This window comes from Typopeltis vanoorti, chromosome 21 (assembly GCF_054136105.1).
Source record: "Typopeltis vanoorti isolate ZY-2024b chromosome 21, IOZ_Tvanoo_1.0, whole genome shotgun sequence".
Classification (NCBI taxonomy): domain Eukaryota; kingdom Metazoa; phylum Arthropoda; class Arachnida; order Uropygi; family Thelyphonidae; genus Typopeltis; species Typopeltis vanoorti.
The window spans coordinates 106929564-106953500 of record NC_143569.1 but is presented as its reverse complement, the minus strand read 5'-3'; the positions used below and the strand labels follow the sequence as shown (position 1 = coordinate 106953500).

The window sequence follows — 23937 nt, the reverse complement described above, 5'->3', positions numbered from 1 at the left end:
CACTCCAAAATGCATAACCTTACACTTTGCCACTTTAAATTGACATCCATTTTTCCTAGCCCAGTCCTCTAAACTATCCAAATCATCCTGCAAAATTTTGACATCCTGTGCACTCACAATTGCTCTACCCAACTTTGCATCATCAGCAAACAAGTGAACACTTCCTCTCAGATCCTTTCCTATATCGTTATTAAACAAATTGAAAAGTAGTGGTCCAAGAACAGAACCCTGCGGCACACCACTAGTCACAAGCCGTCTTTTGGACTCCACTCCTGAATAAACCACTCTCTGGTATCTCTCCATCAACCACCCTCCTATCCATTTCACCAACCCAATATCCATCCCCATCTGCTCCAGTTTACTGATTAAAGTTCCATGTGGTATCCTGTCAAAGGCCTTGGCAAGGTCCAGTAGAATCACTGTAAACCCATTACCCTTATCCAATTCAGCTGTCACTGTGCTATAAAACGTGAGCAAGTTACTGAGGCATGATCTACCCTTCACAAAACCATGTTGTCCCCCATATAGTATCCCATTTTCATCCAATCCAATCCTGTATTCTTCTTTTGACTAATTTCTCCAAGACCTTGACAATGATTCCATATGCTAATCGGTCAGTAATTTAAAACAGCAGTCTTGGAACCTCCTTTATGCAGTGGAACTATTTTCCCCTCTTTCCACCCCCTTGGGACTAACCCAGACCTGAGACTCAAATTAAACAAAATGGTCAAGGGTACTGACAATTCTTTGAAACTGGACGAGGGAAGCCAATATGAGTAGTGAACATTGAAGTCTCCAAGAAGAACAACTGCGTTATTTAGGTATTTCAACTGTAGAAAGTCCAGCTTTAAAGAGAGATAGTTGAAGAGGTTCAGAGTGGTTGACGGAGTTTGGAGAGCAACAGAGGCAGCACATAAAAAGGGCAGTTGATTTGGTAGAGAAATTTTGAGCCAAAGCAGATCAAACATTGGGGATTCAAGGATTTGCAGTCACTGGCATGGTATGTTGGTTCTGACGAATGCACAACTGATGCCCTTGTGTGAAAGAGCTGTATTTGTATAGTTTGGATAGTGTCTGTTGATGTTTTCAATTGGAGTTCTGATAGGAATAACAGTTCTGGTTTAGATGACTGCAGGTGGTGGTGATGCACATCATTTATATTGCTGTTTAGGCCATGGATGCTAAAGTGGATGTGGAAACTTTTTTTTGGTAAGAATTGGCAGGTTTGGTTGGACTTTTTTTTTTTTTTTTTTAACCATTTATTGTGGGAGAATTTTTGAGATCTGTAGTAAAACTGTATTTTTTTCTGGGTTGTTGTTCATTGTGTTTGGTGAGGAAGAGATAGAGGAAGTGGGGGCATGCAGTGAATGGTGACAGACTTGCAAACATACAACCCACATAGAGGGGACTCTCTCCTGACCATATGCAGCCTCAACAATTCTCCTTGCAGCCACAATAGTTGGTTTCCCACGAACTGGCAAAATATTATATTGCTGGATTCGAGGCTGGCTGATCGGGAAGCTTCCAGATTCTTTACTAATTGGCTCGGTCCTGTGTACTAACTAGTAGCTGGCCTGTGGAACCATTTTACTGATGTACCCTGGAATGGGAGAGGGTCCGGACCCCCTACAGCGAGATTGGCATAACATTGAGGATATCAATCTCACTTTATGTGGGAAGAGGAGTGGGAACAGAAACCAGAACCCTTGCTCTAGTGATCAAACATAGCTGAAGCCACTTCAGGTCTTTAATAAGTAAGATGGTAGTATTTCAGGTAATGAAAGACATCTGCACCTAGAGGTTAAGTTGGCATTTCCTCCAACTGGGGACGATATACTTTTTCGATGGCAATGCTCGCCAGAGTCCCTTTTACCGCTGGAAAGTGGGGATGACTTAACTGTGAGCTATATATATTGTACATCGACATCCCTTTGGTATTTGTTTATGGAACAGTAATTAGCTGAAATTATAACTAATACAAATATTTTTCATGCTATATTTTCACTATATAAAAGATCATGTATAATTATGCCATTATCAGCAGAAAATATGTATTTCTTGTTAAATATGCAATATTTCCTTCAAACAGCAAGAAAGTACAGCATAAAAAATAATACTATGCAGCATGGACATAAAGTGAAATGATAATTGTAAATATGCATAGAAGGATTAGGAAGAATGGAATGAAAGATGACTGTTTAAAAGAGGTAACAAATGAAGTGGTAGGAAATGTAGTCAGTGATGAATTGAGAGAAGAGATTGTGATTGTGTAGAGTGACCTCCAGTGATGAGTCCTTGAACTCCATGTAGGTGTTACATAGTAATAATAATAAAAGTTCTTCCTTTTTTTCTCTAAAGCACAAAATATTTTTTTTTTCCATTCTTGTTAAGTGAATATTGAAAATAATTATAAGAATAACATGATTAAAATCGATCCTGCTTAAGTTCCACATTAAGTAGAAGGTTTATCTGATACATTATTTGTTTCATAACTATTTCAATTTGTTGATAAGTAATTTTGACAAATGGGGAAGGAATCTGCAGCTCAAAGCACTGCAGACAGCATTATAAATTATAATGTCACAATAAAAAATTTTTTGTTTTTCTGAAAAGACACACAAGTGTAGAAAGTGTAAGAATTCCATAAAGTGATTTCTCACCAGTTACAAATAAACTGGCCTAGTTGCAATATTTGTGTTCTAATAAAAAGACTGTGGGTTCAAATCCTGCTTTAGGCATGGATGTATGTGACTGTCTTTTGGAAGTATATGAATTTTATTACTTGGTGTGAAACTACCACCCTGCTTACTGGACTTAAGTGGCTGAAGAAGTTCCACATTTGGTCTCTAGAGTAGGGTTTCTGGACTAAGTAAAAAAAATAATTAAAATTTGGGTGGAAGGCCCAAAAAATTCAAAGAACAAATTGCAAACATTTTAAAACTCAGAGAGAAGCAATTAATTTATAAAATAACAGTTTCATGAAACAATCATCTTCAATAAAATTTTGTAAAAACAAACCAGTCTTAGTCAAAATTAACAACAACAAAAACAAACAAACAAACATTTGGCATTAGTTGTCCAGGCTGACAGAATATTTATGTAAATAATAATGACTATTTCCATTACCAATTGATGACTACTTTTCTTTTCTTTTAATCAAAGATTAAAATATGCCATATATTTTGATCTTTATTCTGGACAGCATTCTCTCCAGGTGCATCACATGGAAGAGATGCTGTCCAGAAGACAGTTTGGCTAACTGATGACCCATCTCTCACAGACACTCTCCAGCCACTTTTCTACAGAACTGGCATCCATTACACTCCTCCCTCATTTCAGCTAAACCTATTATAATTGAACTGCTGACTTGCCAACCTTGCTAAATGCATTCATCTTTCATTCCACTTACTTCAGTTTGGCAGAACTGCTATCTATATTAGGCATTCGCAAAAAATTCTGGCTTAAAAAAAAACATATCAACAATTACCAGATTACTTTTCTCTTAATCCCTGCACCCACCCACCCACATACATACATACATACATACATAGAACTGAACTGCTGTAGGATTTACAACTTGTCATGTTTATATATATATATATATTATATTAATATTGAACCATATACGAGAGGTCTAGGGACTGATAAGCACATCAGTTCTGTGTGTGGATTGCAGATGAGGACTGAGATAGAAGTTTATTGATTTTTTATTTTTTTTTTTGAAGAATTGCAGGTTGTAGTTGTTTGGGAATGCTTCATGAGGAAGGGTGTTCCATAGGACAGAGGTGGATGAAATAAAAGATTAAGAATAGAAGCAGGTTTGGTGTGTTTGCAGTTGCAACGTAAAGGGATAATGATCAGCTGATGCTCTTGTATAAACAGGTGCAACAGACAGTGGAAGAATAATGGCTGCCAATTCACTGGAGTAGTGACCATGGAAGATGAATAGACACAGTATCGAAGGATCATCAATGAGCCTAACTGGTCGCTGCTGAACAGCATTGAGGATTTTCAAAAATTTATTCTCAATGGACAGCATTGAGAATAAATTTTATTCGTTAACATTATGTATTTTAAAATAAAAAAATTAAATATTTATTTGAATTTGATTCATTAATGTAGATAACATAAATGTTTATACATATGTCAAATAAATAAAATTCTAATAACAACACTTAACCACAGATGACAATACTTAAACACGTAACACTTAAATTAAACATTAATAAGTATATGAAATATAAAGACATAGAATAAAGATATAAAATGTTAATATGTCAATAAAATATAAACAACACGAGCCTTATGTGTATTGTGTAGATGCATAATATCTGAAATTATATGAAAAAGAAATTAATTTAATTTTAAAAAAAATAAAAACAAATGTATAATTAATTTTTAATATATACCTCCTCTCTCCCTCATTCTGACATTCTTTTCTCCGGCTGAATGAAATGTATGGAACTAAATCGTTTTCCCAAAATTCTAACATTCTGGTAATTCACCGAACTACAAAATAAATATGTCTCTGCTTTTTGTTTTGTAAACATACATTTTTAAAAGCACCCAAAAATATTACGACTTGTACTTATTCTTATTAGAAATTCTAATATTTTTATATTCTAAAAAATCTGGGACATTTAGCGTCCCGAACTAACCATATCGGGACGCCGGGACAGAAGAATAAAACCAGGACTGTCCCCGACAAACCGGGACGTATGGGATCCCTAGATGAACAACATCTACCACCTAGTAAATGTGTGGAGTGATATTAAAAATGGCATGATTCATTCATTCACACACACAAAAAGTGAATTCGCTCACCATAATAAACTAGCCAAAAATTCTAGCTGGAGTTCGATAGCATTAAAGTTAAATAAAATTTGTTATAGCAAGCCATCATTATCCATTATAACAAACACTATTGTTTTTGGTCTACACAAACTTGCTATAATGAGGCATGATATTACTGCAGTTTCAATAAGTTAATTCACTGAAAAAATCCTTACACACAAAGCAAATGAAATTACAAATAACTGCAATATCCTGAGAATGAGAATTTATGTTGGGGAATAATGAATGAAGAACCAAATTACTCACTTTCACTGATGTGGGAGTTGCAGAGTCTGAGAATGATCTTTCAGAGGATGCAAAACCGGGTGGTACAGAAGTGGAAGAAAACTGTGCTGTAAGAAGAAAAATACAAGTGCAAATATCAACTGGAGATTCTACTAAGATTCCACATACTAAATTACATCAGGTATGTTGTTGTACATCTGACAAAATTAAATGATAACAATTTAGACACCAGCACAGAGGAGAATCATATTTGGAAAAGACCAAATGTTATGATAAAATCTTTCTCAACAGTTAAACTGGCAGTTACAATCTCCTGAAGAAATGTGTTCCTTCCTCCTCCAATTCATTGTAATTTAAAATTCTTAAAATCTTTATATATTATTATATAAATCAAGTGGATATCCAGCATTATTTCAAAGCCGAATATAGAAACTATAAAAGTTTCGTACGAAATTTGACCAGAGAACTTACGGGAAGGAACATATTTGCTGGCATTTACGAGTTGCCCAAGCATCCATATATTCGCCTCCTATTAGTCCATTTTGATAAGGCTTCACTGGCCTGACAGCTGTTTCAAACTGATTGGTTCTCCTCAGAAACCAGGCAGAAACTTGGGCTCTTAAGGTTTGTGCCTGGTCTCTGAGGAGAACGAACCTAACCTAACCTTATCAAAATGGACTAATAGAAAGTGAATATATGGATGCTTGGGCAAAATGATCATGTCTCCTATAAGGTCCGGCCAGGGCAACTTGTAAATGCCGGCAAGTGTATTCCTGCAAATTCTCTGGTCAAATTTTGTACGAAACTTTTATAGTTTCTGTATTCAGCATTGAAATAATGCTGGATTTAATATCCACTTTATTTATATAATTTTGCATTGCTGAAATGAAGCCTTTTGGCTCTTTAATTTAGTAAATATTTATATATAGTTTACAGACATTTTCTAATAGAGACAGATCCTTTGCTTTTACCTAAGGAGCTTTCCCAATAACAATGGGAGTTTGAAGCTATCTAGTGATAAGACTTGCAGTTAGGAAGCGCCTGAAAGATCGGTGATGTTTGTTGATTTATTGAGTGTTTACTTAAATTTATTTGTGCATTTTTAGTATATTATTGTAGTTTTTTTATTGTATTTATTTTAATACAGCATTTAATAACATAATTGCAGAAATACTATTAGTATTTAATACTCATAATATTTGAAAACTCATTACAACAGGTAATGTAACGATTAAGTTAAAGTGGTTATCATTCAGGAGAACGTTTGTCCCGATGAAGAAAAGCATTGCTGCAGTGATGATGCCAATTTATCCGAGAATAATCTGACACTGGATTTTTTTCAAGTGTCAGAGGGGGTCTCTGTTATAAATATGACTATTTTAACACCGGCTGGTAACAGTGCTTATGCTGTACTTTCTTGGGAAGTATCTAATTAAATTGATGTTCCCATTAGAAACAGGTTACATGCTGGAAATAACGATCAATTTAGGAAAATACTATCTTTGTCCCATGGTATCAGTTAATAAATAGGAAAAATGTCAGCAATGCATGGGAGTCTTGGAAAAAGTGCTTAAATGGTATTTGAATGTATCCCTAGTGTTTGAAGAATAAATAAGACATCCATTTCACTTCCATAAGATTGGAAGTGAAATGGGTGTGCAACCTTATAATAAAATTAGTTTAATCCTGTATCCAAGTGTGAGCAAACAAAATTTGTGCCTGAAAGTATCTTCAGGACTAGGGTAAGGTGGTACAACACCAAGGCAACTCGTTGCAAAGGTGGAGCAAGCTACCAATACTCCTATCTCAGTATCTCCTATAATGCAAAACACATCTCCTTGCGGATATGTCTAATGTTATGCATTAAAGGAAGGGCCACTACCCAGACTAGTTTCGACCTTTATTGAGGTCTCTTCAGTGGGAGCCAGGCCCAGGTGGAGATACCAGGCAGAAGCATTAGCAGGTCATCTCTACCTATAGGAGTTCCCAAATGGTGTGCCACCCTTCTTTAATAAATTACTCTGGATTTAGAGAAAGATGTTGAAAGTTTATTTTTCACTTGGTTAGAGTATAATAAAATTAGTTTAATCCTGTATCTAAGTGTGAGCATACAAAGTTTGTGCCTGAAAGTATCTTCAGGACTGGGGTAAGGTGGTACAACACCAGGACAACTCGTTACAAAGAAAATTGAAAAGGGAGAACCACTGCCTAGCGAGTTTTTTTTCCTGAAAACTGTGCACAGGGACGATGATGGGCTACTGCTATCTAAACAGGAGGTAAATGGAAGACGGAGAGATAAAATACTGGCCCCTTCAGTTATGATCCTATGGATTCTATATACATTCCATGACTCTGACTTGGCAGGGCACCAGGGTTTTGAGCGTACGTGGCAATGCATCTCAGATAGGTATTTATGGAGGGGAATGAGGGGGATGTACTAGCATGTGTCCTCTTGCCACGTCTGTCAAAAGACAGCCAGCTTTAGAGGGAAAGCCCCCATACAGCCATTTCCTATCCCTACCCGGTCGTGATGAAAGACCAAACCACACAGGCCGTGATGAATAAATTCTTAAACTAATTATATTAAGATATGGAACACCTCAGACTCTCCTTTCCGACCAAGGGGCAAATTTCATGGCAGAAATAATGTTACAGTTATGCAAAACGCTCAAAATTAATACGATATTCACTACCCCATATCACCCCCAAGGGAATGGGATGTGTGAAAGACTCAACAAGACCCTAAAGCACACACTGGCCAAGCTAGCCAATGCCAAGATGACAAGCTGGGACATATACTTGCCACAAATGTTGTTCACTTGTAGGACAGCCATTCATTCGGCAATAAGAGAAAGACCCGCGGAAGTCCTCTACGGATTCGAGCCAAGTTTTCCTTGTGATTTAAGGCATACTCACATCAACTCTGGTTTTGCTGACATAGATGGGTATTTAAATGATTTGGGTGAACAGAATAAAATAACTCACGATATGATATAGGAAGCTAGCAGGCATAGTTTCACATAAGACCTCTATGTCATAGTTCACATAAGCACACACTGGCCAAGCTAGCCAATGCCAAGATGACAAGCTGGGACATATACTTGCCACAAATGTTGTTCACTTGTAGGACAGCCATTCATTCGGCAATAAGAGAAAGACCCGCGGAAGTCCTCTACGGATTCGAGCCAAGTTTTCCTTGTGATTTAAGGCATACTCACATCAACTCTGGTTTTGCTGACATAGATGGGTATTTAAATGATTTGGGTGAACAGAATAAAATAACTCACGATATGATATAGGAAGCTAGCAGGCACAGTTCACATAAGACCAGAATATATGTAAACAAACTCAGGAAATACCAAGAATTGATCCCAGGAAACTTGGTTCTTTTAGAGCAAAAGCCAGTTCAGCGGAGAGGAGGGAAGTTCGGGAAAGGTGCAACAGGCCCCTACGAGATACTGGAGAAATTGTCTCCAGTAAATTTTAGAATCCGGGAGGTGAAGGACCCTGGTAAAATCACAGTGGCACATTCAGATAGATTAAAATTATACAACAAAAGAAATGACAGGCTTGTATGCTTGGTTAATTCTCTAGACGTTTTGTTAGAAAAAAGGGTCCCCAGCCATCGGGAGAGGAGAAGGGCAAGGGCACCCTATGTCAGTCAAAAGAGAGATGATAAATGCACATCCGAGGGGAATGTGGCATGATATTACAGGTTTGTGAACCAGGAGGCTTCCACCGATGGTGAGACCAAATACTACGAAGCACCTAGAGAAGGCAATGCAGTAAGTGACGACTCAGGGAACAAACGACACATTTCTTGAGATCATGGAGCACCGCATAAAACAATGGGGGGAGTGACAAAACTGAGTGGTATTCGTCCCAGAGAATTTGTGACCCTCGATGTAGAAACTATAGTAAAAAATTTTGTATCCATATTTGAATGTCTGAAAATTATTTCATGAAAAGGTGGGTCTATGTAAAAATTCGATGTTGCACAAATTGTAATTTTTCAAATACATCAATTTTTTACAGAAGGAACATATGCTAAAAATAAAAACCTTGTACAAATATTTCTATTTTCGTTATGTTAAAATATTGTATAAAGAGTATTATAAGCCCAAAGGGAATTAACTCACCACAGTTTAAGCAAAAGAAGTAGAATTGTTGAAGCCAAAGGCAATGCCTTGAAATCAGTAGATTCTTTGATAGTTGTTTATCAGTTCGATCTCAGGTGACTTACAAGGTCAGTATATAAAGGGGCAGCATAAATCAAAAGGAAGTTCCAAGGGCCACAAAATCGGATTAGGATGTGAAGGGGGAAAATAAGGAAGTCGGCGAAAGTTCGAGAATCATGAGTCACATGATGTTGTCCGGGGTTCTCGTATCTACATGCAAGCTTTGCACGGGAACATAAGGGGTTCCAAAACTTACCCCAAGATTCACAGGTACAGGTGGATATAAGGCATGGAATCTAAGAGACTAGACTTTTTTTTTTTATCTTGGGTAATCGTGACTACGTGAGTTCGAGAGGGGTCGTTAGTCAGAGGGAGGAAGACGGAGGTCTGTCCACAGAGAGCCACTCCAGTTCACAGTCGAAGATATCCGGAGGCGATCAAAATAAGGAGAAACCTAGTTGAGTTGGTCCTAAAGCTCTGCTACTCTATTGAGTCCGTGCATGCCCCAGACCACCATAGTTCTTCACCGGGCTGTTCAAGATGACGGAAAATCTCTCCTCGTATCCTGCCAGTTGACGCGACAACTCATCGGTAACTCTGAAGGAAGAGTTCTAAAACACAGGACGGAGAGGGAAACTTGAAACACTGAATCGAGCAGAGAAGGAAGGTATACACAAGAGGAAAAAATCCATGTGAGTTTGTCTATTCGTTTAATTTTTGTGATGTAAGAGAATACCCTAATGAACTGATAAGATATTTAGAATAAGGCAATGATAACTTACGTGTGAATAATGCTAGTGGATGTGTGTAACTGTAAACGGATGTGAAACTGAGCACAGTTAATTTCCAGAATGGCAATTTGAGCTAAGTGATTGAATTGATAACTATCTGTATTCATGATAATTCTATGTTAATGTGTTTGCCTGTTGTTTATGTTGTAAGATTGATTAAGCTCGAAGTTAAGAATTCTGCTGATGTGATTATTTATATTTAATTAAGTGGTTATGAGAGATTACTTTGAGAGTTATATTAGGTACATAACTGAAACTGGAATATGGTAATTGTATGCATCCGTAATATTTGTATGTAAATTTATTACTTGTTGTTTGTGATGTAAAATTTGATTGATGAGAATTGAGTGAGCTATTATGAGAGGATACCTTGAATGTTATAATTGATTGCATGATTGAAACAGATTTTTTGAGGGCGATCTTCCCTGATTTCATGTATTGTGAACAATTATTCAATTAGTCATTAAATATGTTTGTTTATTATTATACAAAGGTGTCGTCTGAATTATGTTTTGCAATGCACTGATCCAAAAAACTTAATTCGAGCCTATAAGCGGGAACCATAAGATAAGAAACCAGTTAAGATAGATAGAAAACGCATTTGAAGCCGTGGCCAAGAAATGATATATATCTGATTAATTAGAATCTACTGGGGGTATAAATATCTTCTCATGTCATTAGAAGAACTTTAGTGGCACAGCCAAAAATAAATAATAAATTTCTAGAGATCTTTGGCATAAGAAGAAAATACTGAAGGTAGAAGTATATAGAAATACTTAAGGAAAAGGGTAGATAGAGTAGCAAGATAAAGATATAAGTAAAAGAAAGAAAAGTAACATTTTTACAATAACTGTAATATAGATTTACAATGGCACAGTCAACGAGAAAGTAAATTAACAACACCAGTACATTTTACAGTATAACATCATACATCTCCTAGGAGATGTGTTTTACATTATGGGTCACACTAAGAATAGTGATCAGAACTTTACCCACCTTTGCAATGAGTTGCCCTAGTGTTGGACTTCGTGCTTTAGCTTATGCAACAACCTGCTGAAATTTTTATAACAAAATTAGTTTAATCCTTTATCCAAGTGTGAGCAAACAAAGTCTGCACCTGAAAGTATCTTCAGGACTGGGGTAAAGTGGTACAACACCAGGGCAACTCATTGCAAAGGTGGAGCAAGCTACCAACACTCCTATCTTAGTATCTCCTATAATGGGTAGTGGCCCTTCCCTTAATGCATAACATTAGACATATCTGCAAGGAGATGTGTTTTGCATTATAGGAGATACTAAGATAGGAGTGTTGGTATTTTGATCCACCTTTGCAACGAGTTGCCCTGGTGTTGTACCACCTTACCCCAGTCCTGAAGATACGTTCAGGTGCAAACTTTGTTTGCTCACACTTGGATAAAGGATTAAACTAATTTTATTATACTCTAACCAAGTGAAAAATAAACTCTCAAGAAATTTTTATAGTTTACTATATTCGACGTGTAACTCTTTGATTCCGATCTTTGAGTTTCTTATACAGCTTTGAAATAATCCCCTTCATTTAAATAATGTTACATCGCTGAAGTGAAACCTATTGGCTGTTTTATTTAAGTAATCTCATTACTCCTTTTTAACTCTTCTCTGCTGTGCAGTTTACTGGATGCTTCTTTAAATACCATTTTGTCCTTTGAATGACTCCACACATAATTGTGCTATTCTCCACATCTTTCTTTACTTCTTTTGTGTTATTTTCTCTCCAACTCTTACTTCTATCCATATTGATACTCTTTTTCTATAGGATGAACGGTCAGTTTTTATTTTTATTATTTTAAAGATGCCAATGAATAAGATTGTCTGTTTACATTCATATTTTTTTAAAACTAGTATTTGTGTTATGTGCTACCTACAAATATCTGGCTAAGACTCTTAAGTGGAACTGTTGTCAAGTTATAAAAAATTGAAACATACAATCAATTCCATTCAACTAAATAGAACAAGGAACCATGCCATTGTTTTTTTTTTTTTTTAAACCCCAGAGATTCTCTCCTTAAGTCATATTGACCATTTCTATTAATAAATAAATCCTCGAAGGTCTTTTATTTCTAAAAGGCATAGGCAGAACTATTTTGACACTACCTAACTTTTCTTGAAAATAGGTGAGCACCCGTGTCCACCCCAACAGTGACAAATGGTTATCAATGAATTAAGGCTTTCCCAAGACAGGATAGAGCAGATAACTACTACCATCTCTCAGTCTCAGTGAGTTCCATGGTCAATTTAGTTTAGTTAGCAGGATAAAAAACTAGTTTCCCTTTAGGAGAAAACTAGAAAATTTGTACTAGCTGGTGACTAGAATTGAACATATAACAGTCTTTCTTCATGCAGCCTAGTACAATGGATGTATAGCACTTCAGAAATCATTCTGAAGTGCTATACAGACACCTAACTCTTTCAGTTATTTTGCTACTTAAGGAAGTATATCTGTCTCACAAACACAGCAGGATTCGTTATATTTTGCATTCGTTTACATATACCCCTGATCTCCCCTTTTATAGATAAACTGATTGCTATAAACAATTCCATATTCTGGTAAACTATACAGAAAATACCAAAAGATCAGAAATAAATATCGCATTTCATTAAACATGGTAACATACATAAAAACAAAAGTAAACTCACCTCCATTTGGATAGGACACATAAGGAAAATTAAAAGGATGAACGAATCTGTTTTGACTATTGTCGATGTTTAATTTATTCAAGGATTTTAATAAATGATTATTATCTTGCTGACCTAGAAGCAGAAAAATAAAAATATTTTATATTATTCAAATAATATTTCTTTTAATTAAAAAAATATTGAAAGAGAGAAAAATGAATCCGTGTGTAGAAGCTTAAGTGCTGTGAGGACATCATGTTAGAGGCTTAATGGATTGTATACAGCACTCAGAAAGGATTAAAACAGAATTTAATTCTTCCTATATTTTGTTTCAGTCAATGAGACATCTTCAGGGATTACAAAAAAACTAATATAACATAAATACAAAACACAAACAATACTAAGCCCAACCACGTGGGCGACACTAAAGTCATATCTAGGTGGAGTGCCCTCTAAGGGCGGTTGTAGGTGGCCTGGAATGTAAAGTGGGACATCTGGTGATAAGCGTTTCCCAAATCTTAGGAAGCTTAATGCAACCATATTTGTTAAGATTTGGTTGATTTCTGAGAGCTGCTGCTGATTCTAAGAATAGTCTCTCTCTCTTTTGAATTTGCTGTGGTGGAGCATGGTGGTTTTTTTCCATGAGATCCTATGGGTTGTATCCAAGCTTATCACCAGATGTCCCACTTTACATTCCAGGCCACTTACAACTGCCCTTAGAGGCTGCTCCACCTAGATAGGACTTTAGTGTCACCCACGTTGTTGGGCTTAGTATTGTTTGTTATTTGTATTTATGTTACATTAGTTTTTTTTTGTAATCCCTGAAGATGTCCCATTGACTGAGACGAAATATAGGCAGAATTAAATTCTGTTTTAATCCTTTCTGAGTGCTGTTTACAATCCATTAGGCCTCCAACATGATGAGAGAAAAATGACTTAATTCTTAATATGACTAATAGCTTGAGAATAATTTCATTAGAACACAGACTTCTGCAAAATTATTGCTCTATACCAATTTTGTATCTAAATCAGACAATATGTCACTCCCAATTTATATCTGTTACAAATAAGATTCAAGGCTGACTTCAATGGCAGAACCAATTATTAGAAATGAAGATATTAGAAAGCAGCCAAACATTAATATATTCAGAAATATTTTTTAATGTAGAACTAATCTAACGTGGCACAAGCATCATCAGTGAAATGAATGAGGGATGAAAAAAAAAAAGTATTATTTCTCCATTATACACAGACATGATTCTAAGGCAACAGCTGCTTGCATTCAGTCTTCTGGATAATTACCCTAGACTTTCCAGGATGAAGTAAAGCAGTGACTATATTTACAGTATTCAAGTGGATAAGTGGATAAATGCATAAGAGGAGCCTTTAAAGAAATTCGGAGAACCGATCAGGACTTCTGACCTAATGTCCAAATCTCACTTTCTCGTGGTGCACTCTGTTAGGTATACTGAACTGAAAACTGGATACTGAACGAACAAAGGATGGGCTGGCAATTTGGGATTTACCCAACCAATATTATTCTTATTGGCTTAAACTGCAATATAAAATGATGGTACAACATGACAGAATTTCATGCTGGCTGGGGTGTCGCCTGATTAAACAAGGCCCCCCGTTCTTTCTGCAGGGAAACACAGCGAACAGTGAAAAGTCAGTTACTGGAACAAATCCTAAAACGCATCCCAACTCAATATCACCAGATTTCAACATCGGTACTATCAACGTAAGCTTGAATGGCAAAAAAATGAAGCTACCTGAGGAACTGGATAAGTACCAGATCGACACAATATGGGTGACTGAAACAAAAAAAAAACAAAACTTGGTGAGATCCTCTTGAGTAATAAATACAAAATTGTCATATTCAAGCAACAACAATCAAGGAAAAGAAGGAGCAGCCATAGTATTCAACACTAAATATGAGGCTAATCTTCTTGAATGGCAGGCAATATCAAGGGCAAATATCAAAATGGGAAACTGGACAGTGAGACTTATTTATGCCTATGGTCCCACAGAAGGTTTTACTAAGGAAGAAATGGTGAAATTTTTTGAAGCTTTAGAGAAAGCAACTAACACAATTAAAAAGGAAAAGTTGGTCCTTGTTGGGGATCTAAATAGAAGAGTAGGAAGTGATTGTCAGACATACAAAAGTATTTTGGGAAAATTTGGAGAAAAGAGCAAAGCTAATAACAATGGCAAATACCTGTTGGATTTCTGTTCAGGACATGGACTGGTTATTACTAACACCATGTTGCCACATAAAAAAGAAGTTAAAGAGGCAGTGAAGGAAAAGAAGAAAGCACATCAAAAGTTCTAGGCAAATAAGTCAGCTTGTGCTCTTAGAGAATACAGAGACAAATGTAAGAAAGTCATGGGAGGACTTTGCTAAGAACAGAGAAAATAAATATTAGGAAGGTGGCAAGATATTCTGAAGGTTGTTGAAGAAGCTCAGAAATGGAGGAAAGAGTGCTGTAAAAGGAGTTGGAGATGACATGAAAACTGGAGAAAAAGATATCATTGAAATATGGAATAATTACTTCGAAAAATTGCGAAATGAAACAATTGTGACAGCACAGTAGTAAAAAACACTCTGCAGGCATGCAATCAAGAATACATATCCATACTTTAAGTAGAGAAAAAGCCATCAAAAGCATGACATGTGCAAAGGAAGCTGGAGTAGATGATAACTGACCAGAAATGCTCAAGTATGGATATAAAAGTCTTATAGTGGCTGCACAGCATAGTTCAGAAGGCCTAGACAGAGAGACAAATTGCAGATGATTAAAGTAGAACTCTCATTGTATCCATACATAAAAAGAGAAATAAAACTGAATGTGATAATTACAGAGGAATTTCTCTACGGTGTGTTCCTGGTAAGATTTATACAAGTATACTTGAGAAAAGGTTGAGAAGGATTGTGGAAGAGAAGCTTGTTGAAGAACAAGCCAGATTCAGGCCAAATAGAGGCCGTCAGGATCAGATTTTCACTTGACCACAAATAGTTGAGAAATCATGGGAATATAACAAAGATCTGTATTTAAGTTTTGTAGATCTTGAAAAGGCATATGACAATGTGCCAAGAGAGAGAAACTATTCAAAATGCACAGTTATATGGTGTCAATGGGGCATTATATCAAGCAATACTTAGTCATTATTTGAGTTGTAAGTCAGAAGTTAGAATTGAAGTACAGGAAGATGGTTTAATGTTAAATGTGGTGTCAGACAAGCATGCACATTATCCCCCCCCCCTGTTATTCATAATCTACATGGCCCATATTATGAAGGAAAGTGGTATTAAACCTGATATCAAAATTGGAGATGTTAATCTCAGCTCTTTATTCTATGCAGACGATGTTATACTGCTAAATAAATCTGCTACAAGTCTGCAAGATTCCTGACTAAATTGAATAACTCTTGTAATAGGTTTGGTATGAAGGTCTGCAATAACAAGACAAAGACAATGAAAACATCAACTGCATTTTGAACGGAGAACCTATAGAACAAGTAAAACATTTCACCTACTTAAGCACGATTTTTAGTGAAGATGATAAATTATATTTGGAAAATTAAATGTGAAGTGTAAATTTTATTGAAGATGGTAAATTAAATATGGAAATAGACAACAGAATCAACAAAGCAGGTATGGTATGAAGTCAACTGAATAAATTTATATGGAATAAGAGAGAAATTTGTCAAAACACTAAATTAGCTGGGATCACAGTGTTCAAACCAATTTTGACTTATGGATCTGAGAGCTGGATTAGAAATATAATACTTGACCAAAGCTAGAGACCACAGATATAAGAGTACTTAGAAAGATTAGGGGTGTGAACAGATGGCATGAATAGCAATATCATGTTAAAAACGAGGATATTAGGAAAGCAATTAACATTGTTAGCATCTAGAAATGTGTTAGCAGAGCTAATCTCAGGTGGTATGGTCACTTAAACAAAATGGGAGAGGAAAGATTAGCAAAACAAGTGTTCTCCGCCAGGTTGGCAGGAAAAAGACTTAGAGAAAGAACAAGATAGCTGGATTGATACAGTAAAAAGTGGCCTAGAAGATAGAAATATATGATCTGATAATGTCGGAGTCTTGACAGGTAACAGATTGATTTGGAGAAAATTGGAGATAGGAAGTTGTAATGATGTAAGTTTTTCATGTAGTACTATCATATCCTGTACACCACTTCAGGGTACATGTCAGGAATTTGATGATGATGAATGGATAAGTGAGTTACGTTATGTGTATATATTATAGGATGTATTTAATAATGCTCCTCTGCAATCTAGTCTGCAGTGGCAATGGTATTTGTTTGGAAAGGCGATAAAATCCTATACATATTAGAACCAGTGGAAGAATATTTATATGGCTTGGAAGGTCAGTTAGTCCGTTTTTATGGAATTAAAAAGTTTTTTTTTTACTTCATGCATAAAAAACCAAAACTAGTCAGAGAATGTAAAAATTGGCAGATATACCAGATGGAGCTAAAGCTATCATTTCTAGAAACAGAATCAAGTAATAAAACAGCAAGATATAGCTAACTCTCACTGTATAAACTGGGATCAGAGGAATAATTAGCTATAGTGATTTTATTTTTTTTTGGCATAGCATTGTAACATATGTAAAAGAAAATACTGACCAAAACCTTAGGGGTTGTGGTCAGGAGTTTGCATGACTTCATTAGCTATCATTTCTAGAAACAGAATCAAGTAATAAAACAGCAAGCTATAGTACTGTACAAATTGGGATCACAGGAATAATTAGCTATAGTGATTTTTTTTTTTTTTTGCATAGCATTGTAACATATGTAAAACAAAATGCTGACTAAAACCTTATGGGGTTGTCGTCAGGAGTTTGCATGACTTCATTAGAGCAAGAAAACTTTTGACAGGTGTATTCTATAGTGACAGATGACCATATTTAACTGTATTAGAGTTCATTGTAACTGGCTAATTTGACTGAGAATTGGAACAAGACTAGTGACCTTAATTAATTAGCTTATGATGATAATGTTGCCAAGCCCATCCTGACTTTGTGAATGTAATATCATCATGTGATGAAGGTGAGTACTAGTCCACATAGCAAGTACAGAACCATTATATTAAACCAATATTGCAGCTGACTTTCACTGTACCAAACTCATCCATTAGAACAGCTGAAATATCTCAAGCAAAGACCTACAAGTACAGTGCTGTGATAAAAAAAAATGTACCATGGAAAACTACTCACTGTAACAAACTATTCAGGTCCCCATGAGTTTGCTAAAATTGCTATAAAGCTTCTTCATGCACTAGATTCAAACCCAAGCATTTCCAATGAAATGGCAACATTGTTACTGAACAAGCTATGGAATGGAAATAGGTGTCAGATCATTACGGTGCCTGGAACTTCCTCTCCCTACCACAATCCCCAATGGTGTACATTAGAAAATAATTATCTTGCAACAATCATCATCATCATCAAATTCCTGACATGTACCCTAAAGGGGTGTACAGAATATGATAGTACTACATGAAAAATTTACATCATTACTAACTTCGAATCTACAATTTTCCTTCAAATCAGTTTGTTACTTGTCAATACTCCAACATTATGTCTAAGGCACTTTTTACTGTATCAATCCACCATATCCTGGCCTTCCTCTGGGTTGTTTTGCTGCGAACCTGGCAGAGAACACTTGTTTTGCTGATCTTTCCTCACCCATTCTGTTCAAGTGACAATATCACCTGAGATTAGCTCTGCTAATGCATTCCTGGATACTAACAATGTCAAGTTCTTTCCTAATATCCTTGTTTTTAATATGATATTGCCATTGATGCCATCTGTTCACGCCTCTAATTTTTCTCAGGACACTCATATCTGCGGTCCCTAGTCTTTAATCAAGTGTTTTACTTCTGACCCAGCTCTCAGATCCATTAATTAAAACTGGTTTATACACTGTCTTGTATACAGCTAATTCAGTGTTCTGAATAATTTCTCTCTTATTCCATATAAGTAAGAAGTCAATTGAATTTATTCAATTGACATCTTACTTTATCAGCTTTGTTGATTCTGTTGTCTATTTCGATATTTAATTTATCATCTTCACTAAAAATCGTGCCTAAGTAGCTGAAATGTTTTACTTGTTCCACAGGTTCCCCCATTCAAAACACAGTTGACAATTTCAACGATTCTACCTATTTTCATTGAATTTCAACGATTCTATCTATTTTCATGCTGACCTTCATACCATATCTATTATAACAGTTATTCAATTTAGTCAGGGAATCTTGCAAACTTGTAGTGGATTTATTTAGAAGTATAACATCGTCCGCATAAAGCAAAGAGCTGACATTAACATCTATAATTCTGATATCACGTTTAATACCACTTTCCTTCATAATGTGATCCATATAGATAATGAATAACAGAGGGGATAATGTACATCCTTCTCTCACACCAAATTTAACATTAAACCACCTTCCTGTACTTCCTTCAATTCTAACTGCTGACTTACAACTCAAATAAAGACTAAGTATTGTTTGATAAAATGCCCCACTGACACCATATAACTGTAGTGTATTGAACAGCTTCTCTCTTGGCACCTTGTCGTATTCCTTTTCCAGATTGACAAAACTTAAATACAGATCATTGTTATATTCCCATGCTTTCTCAACTATTTGTCATAAAGTGAAGTTCTGATCCTAACCGCCTCTATTTGGCACGAATCCAGCTTGTTCTTCACCAAGCTTTTCTTCCACAATTCTTCTCAACCGTTTCTCAAGTATACTTGCATAGATCTTGCCAGGAACACTCAGTATGGAAATACCTCTGTAATTCTCACATTCAGTTTTATTTCCCTTTTTATATATGGGTATTATGAAAGCTTGACTCCAATCATTGGGAATTCATCCCTCTGTCCAGGCCTTCTGAACTATGAAGTGAAGCCACTGTAAGACTTTTATACCTCCATACTTCAACATTTCTGGTCGAATATCATCTACTCCTGCTGCCTTTCCACATTTCAAGACTTTAATGGCTTTTTCTACTTCAAGTATGGATATGTATTTCTGACTGTATGCTTGTTGAGTGTTTTTTTACTGCTGTGCTATCAATGCTTGTTTCATTTAGCAATTTTTCGAAGAAATTACTCCATACTTCAAGGATATCTTTTGCTCCCATTTTCATGTCACCTTTATCATCTCTAACTCCTTTTAAAGCACCCTTTCCTCCATTTTTAAGCTACTTCAACAACATCCAGAATATTTTGCTACCTTGTTGATATTTAGTTTCTATGTTCTTGCCAATCCTCCCATAACTTTTGTTTATCTAGTTTTACACAGTGTTTAGCTTTCTTACATTAGTCTCTGTATTCTCTAAGTGCACAAGCTGACTTATTTGCCAGGAACATTTGATAAGTTCTTTTTTTCCTTCACAGCCTGTTTAACTTCCTGTGTCCACCATGGAGTTTTGATTTTTCTATCCTTGCAGACAACCTCACCACATGCCTCTCTGGCTGAATCAATCAGGGTTTCTTCAAAGGCTGCCACTGAACCTCCACGGTTTGGTTCCTGTTCTCAAACTCTTTCATTTTTTCTTCAATAATATTTGTGTATTTTAGTCTTCAGTTCACATCTGAGAGCTGCTTAACTTTCATTTGCTTTAAAACTTTCTTACATGTTATTCTTTTCAATAAGAAATTCAATTTTAGAATGCCTAAGACTAAATAGTGATCGCTTCCAATTTCAAATCTCTGGTGTACACTCTGGTGTCCTGCATCAGGGACAAAACACCGGCTCTTCTCTCCATGTGAATTTGTGCATATTTTTATGTTGGAACATGGTGTTAGTAATAACCAGTCCATGTCCTGAGCAGAAACCCAACAGGTATTTGCCATTATTATTAGCTTTGCTGTTTTCTCCAAATTTTCCCAAAACAGTTTTGTATGTCTGACAATCACTTCCTACTCTGCTATTTAGATCCCCAAAAAGGACCAACTTTTCCTTTTTCTTTGAGTCAGTAGGTATCTCTAGAGCCTGAAAAAATTCCTCCACTTCTACCTAAATAGAGTCTTCTGAGGGACCATAGGCACAAATAGGTCTCATTGTCCCCATTCTAATATTTGCGCATATCACTCTACTCGAGACTGCCATACCTTCAAGAAGATTAACCTCATATTTAGTGTTCAATACTATGACTACCCCTTCTTTTCCTTGTTTATCATTGCCTGAATATAACAGTTGTATTTATTGCTCAGAAAGATCTCACCAGTTTTTGTCTTTTTTGTTTCAGTCACCCCTATTTTGTCGATCTGGTACTTATCTAATTCCTCAGCTAGCTCCATTTCTTTGCCATTCAGGCTTCTTATGTTGATAGTCCCAATCTTTAACTCTGGTGATGTTGAGTTGGGGTGTGCTTTCAGATTTCTTCCAGTAGCTGACTTTTCGCTGTTCTTCCTGGTTCCCTGGCGAAAACAATGGGGGCCTTGTTTAACTGGGCGACACCCCTACCGGCATGAAATTTTGTGATGTTGTACCATAATTTTGTATATAGGTTTAAGCCAATAAGAATACATTTGGTCGGCTAAATTCCAAATTGCCAGCCCATCCTCGTTCATTCAGTATCCAGGTAGATACCCAACAAGGTACACCACGAGATGGTGAGGATTGGACATTAGGTGAGAAGCCATGGTCGGTTCTCCGCATTCTTTTAAAGGCTATGTGGAGGTCTCCTCTCAGTTATACAGCTTTGACCCTTAAGCACTCCAGATATGCAACAATCAGCTATTGAAAAGCTATATTCTGTGCTCATACATATAGTCGAATCCAGACAAATGGTCTATCTGTTAATTGGGCAGCCATTTCTTGAGATAAGTTTAGGAAAAAAAAAAAAAAAAAAGAATATAACAAGAAATTGTTCTGTTTATTTGATAAACAGGATCATTTAATTGACAGCCTTGACCACAAAGAGTGTTAGAATAATTATGTAATCACTGTAGGAGTCTGCAAACCTGTGTGCAGTATAGTTGCTCACAGTTTTGCATTAGCATTTAGTAAGCACTTTTGCTTATTGAAGCCTGAATTGGCTTGAAAAAGTTCAAGTTTGGTCTCTAATGCAGGGTTTCTGGACTAGGTAAAAATGAATAAAAAAATACATATGATATAATCAATAAATTAGAAAAAAAAAAAATCATCAATCCATCCATGTGACGAATGTACTATAGGTTTACATATAAGCCTTTCGTGGGTGGGAGCCACATAAAAAAAAAGGTGCAGACGTGATCATTAGCATAGTTGTGTAGACATTCTGTTATTTTTTTTTTTTTAAATTTTAGATCCTTACAAAAGTATTACGAAAAAATTTGACACTTGCTGAAAAAAATCAATTTACTTAAATTAAAAACCAACTACTTACCAGTCATCTTAGCTAGCTGCAAAGATAACTGGGGTGCCAAAATCTACAATCTCATGCCTGATATAGTAGAAAGATAAAGAATGGACACTGTGTAAAAGACAACAGAGAGCTTCATAAAAATGGAAGTATGAAGGTAAGGATCCAGATGATGAGAAGGAACTCAATCTATTTTTCTATTGTAACTGGATGAAGTGTGTGTAAGTGGCCCAATGCTGAAAAGTAATTCAGAAGAGTTAGCCAATAAGCTTGGTACAGCAAGTTCAAAGCAACAGGTGGATGATTATTGTGATGGAAATCGCAGTTTGGCATTAAATTCAAAAAAAAAAAAAAAAGAGCAAGAAAGAAAACATAAATGCTTTCTTTAATGCTGTTTGAAGTGCTGAACAATAGAAATAAACATAATTGGTAATCTTACTTTAAAAACTATATGCTGAAGAAACAAGAGCTATTTTATCATGCCACAACATATAGTTCCCTGTGTTACTGGATCAAAGAAAGCAAAGGATCGTATAATAGTATTATGCTGATTAAATATGTAGGGAATTGATAAATAAAAAATGTTAGTTATTGGAAAAGGGCCATGCCTCAATGCTTTAAAGGAAGATTAGAATGGAGAGTTTACCAGTTCAGTACCATGCCAACAAAAATGCACGGATGACATCTGAAATTTTTAAAAATTGGCTTATGAGTTGGGACATAGAATTACAATGGAAATTTTCAAAAAAAAAACACACTTTTAATAACAAATTACCTTTCTGATTATATAGTGAAGGCTGTATGACAGAAGATCCGAAATTAGAATTTAAATTTGGCAATAGACTCTGGAGATGATTTTTCCATTCCTTCATATTTAGAATATCAGCTGCCTTAGAAACAAGAGTTAAAATTAGCTTTCTAAATGTTTTACCATAATAAAAATGTACAAGAAATTCAAGCAATATTCAAATGAACATACAGTAAATAATAACCATTACTTATTATATATATATATATTAAACTCTCGACTAGTTGTACATGAAAACTGATTTGTTAGCCAGTAATGCTGAAAATTCTGTTTCATGCTAAAACATTCAACAACTGGCCAATTTCCAGTTGAATAAGAGCCATTTAATGTGAGATTAATATATTTTAAAAAAAAAAATTATATTAGAGTTCTTCATCATCATCATCAAATTCCTGCCATGTACCCTCAAGGGGGTGTACAGGATATGACAGTACTACATGAAAAATTTACATCATTACTAACTTCCTATATACAATTTTTCTCCAAATCAGTCTGTTACTTGTCAAGACTCCAACATTATCAGGTCTTATATTTCTATCGTCTAAGGCACTTTGTACTGTATCAATCCACCTATACCTTGGTCTTCCTCTGGGTCGTTTCCCTGCCAACCTGGCAGAGAACACTTGTTTTGCTAATCTTTCCTCTCCCATTCTATTTAAGTGACCATACCACCTGAGATTAGCTCTGCTAATGCATTCCTGGATGCTGACAATGTCAAGTTCTTTCCTAATATCCTCATTTTTAATATGATATTGCCATTGATGCCATCTGTTCACACCTCTAATCTTTCTCAGGACACTCATATTTGCGGTCTCTAGTCTTTGGTAAAGTGTTTTACTTCTGACCCAGCTCTCAGATCCATAACTTAAAACTGGTTTGAACACTGTCTTGTATACAGTTAATTTAGTGTTCCGATTAATTTCTCTCTTATTCCATATGAATTTATTCAATTGACTTCCCACCATACCAGCTTTGCTGATTCTGTTGTCTATTTCTATATTTAATTTACCATCTTCAGTAAAAATCGTGCCTAAGTAAC

The 23937-nt window shown here is 35.8% G+C and overlaps 1 protein-coding gene across 1 annotated transcript in view; it reads right to left on the bottom strand.

The window, feature by feature from the left end:
• The window catches only part of LOC150095178 (uncharacterized), a 251994-nt gene that overhangs the window by 2743 nt on the left and 225314 nt on the right, over positions 1–23937 (bottom strand). Inside the window, exons 13-15 of the mRNA XM_090411216.1 lie at positions 22866–22980; positions 12725–12838; positions 5101–5186 (exon numbers count right to left, since the gene is read on the bottom strand). Of these exons, the coding sequence (XP_090267342.1) occupies positions 5101–5186; positions 12725–12838; positions 22866–22980 (315 nt within the window). The remainder of the gene's footprint in view (positions 1–5100; positions 5187–12724; positions 12839–22865; positions 22981–23937) is intronic.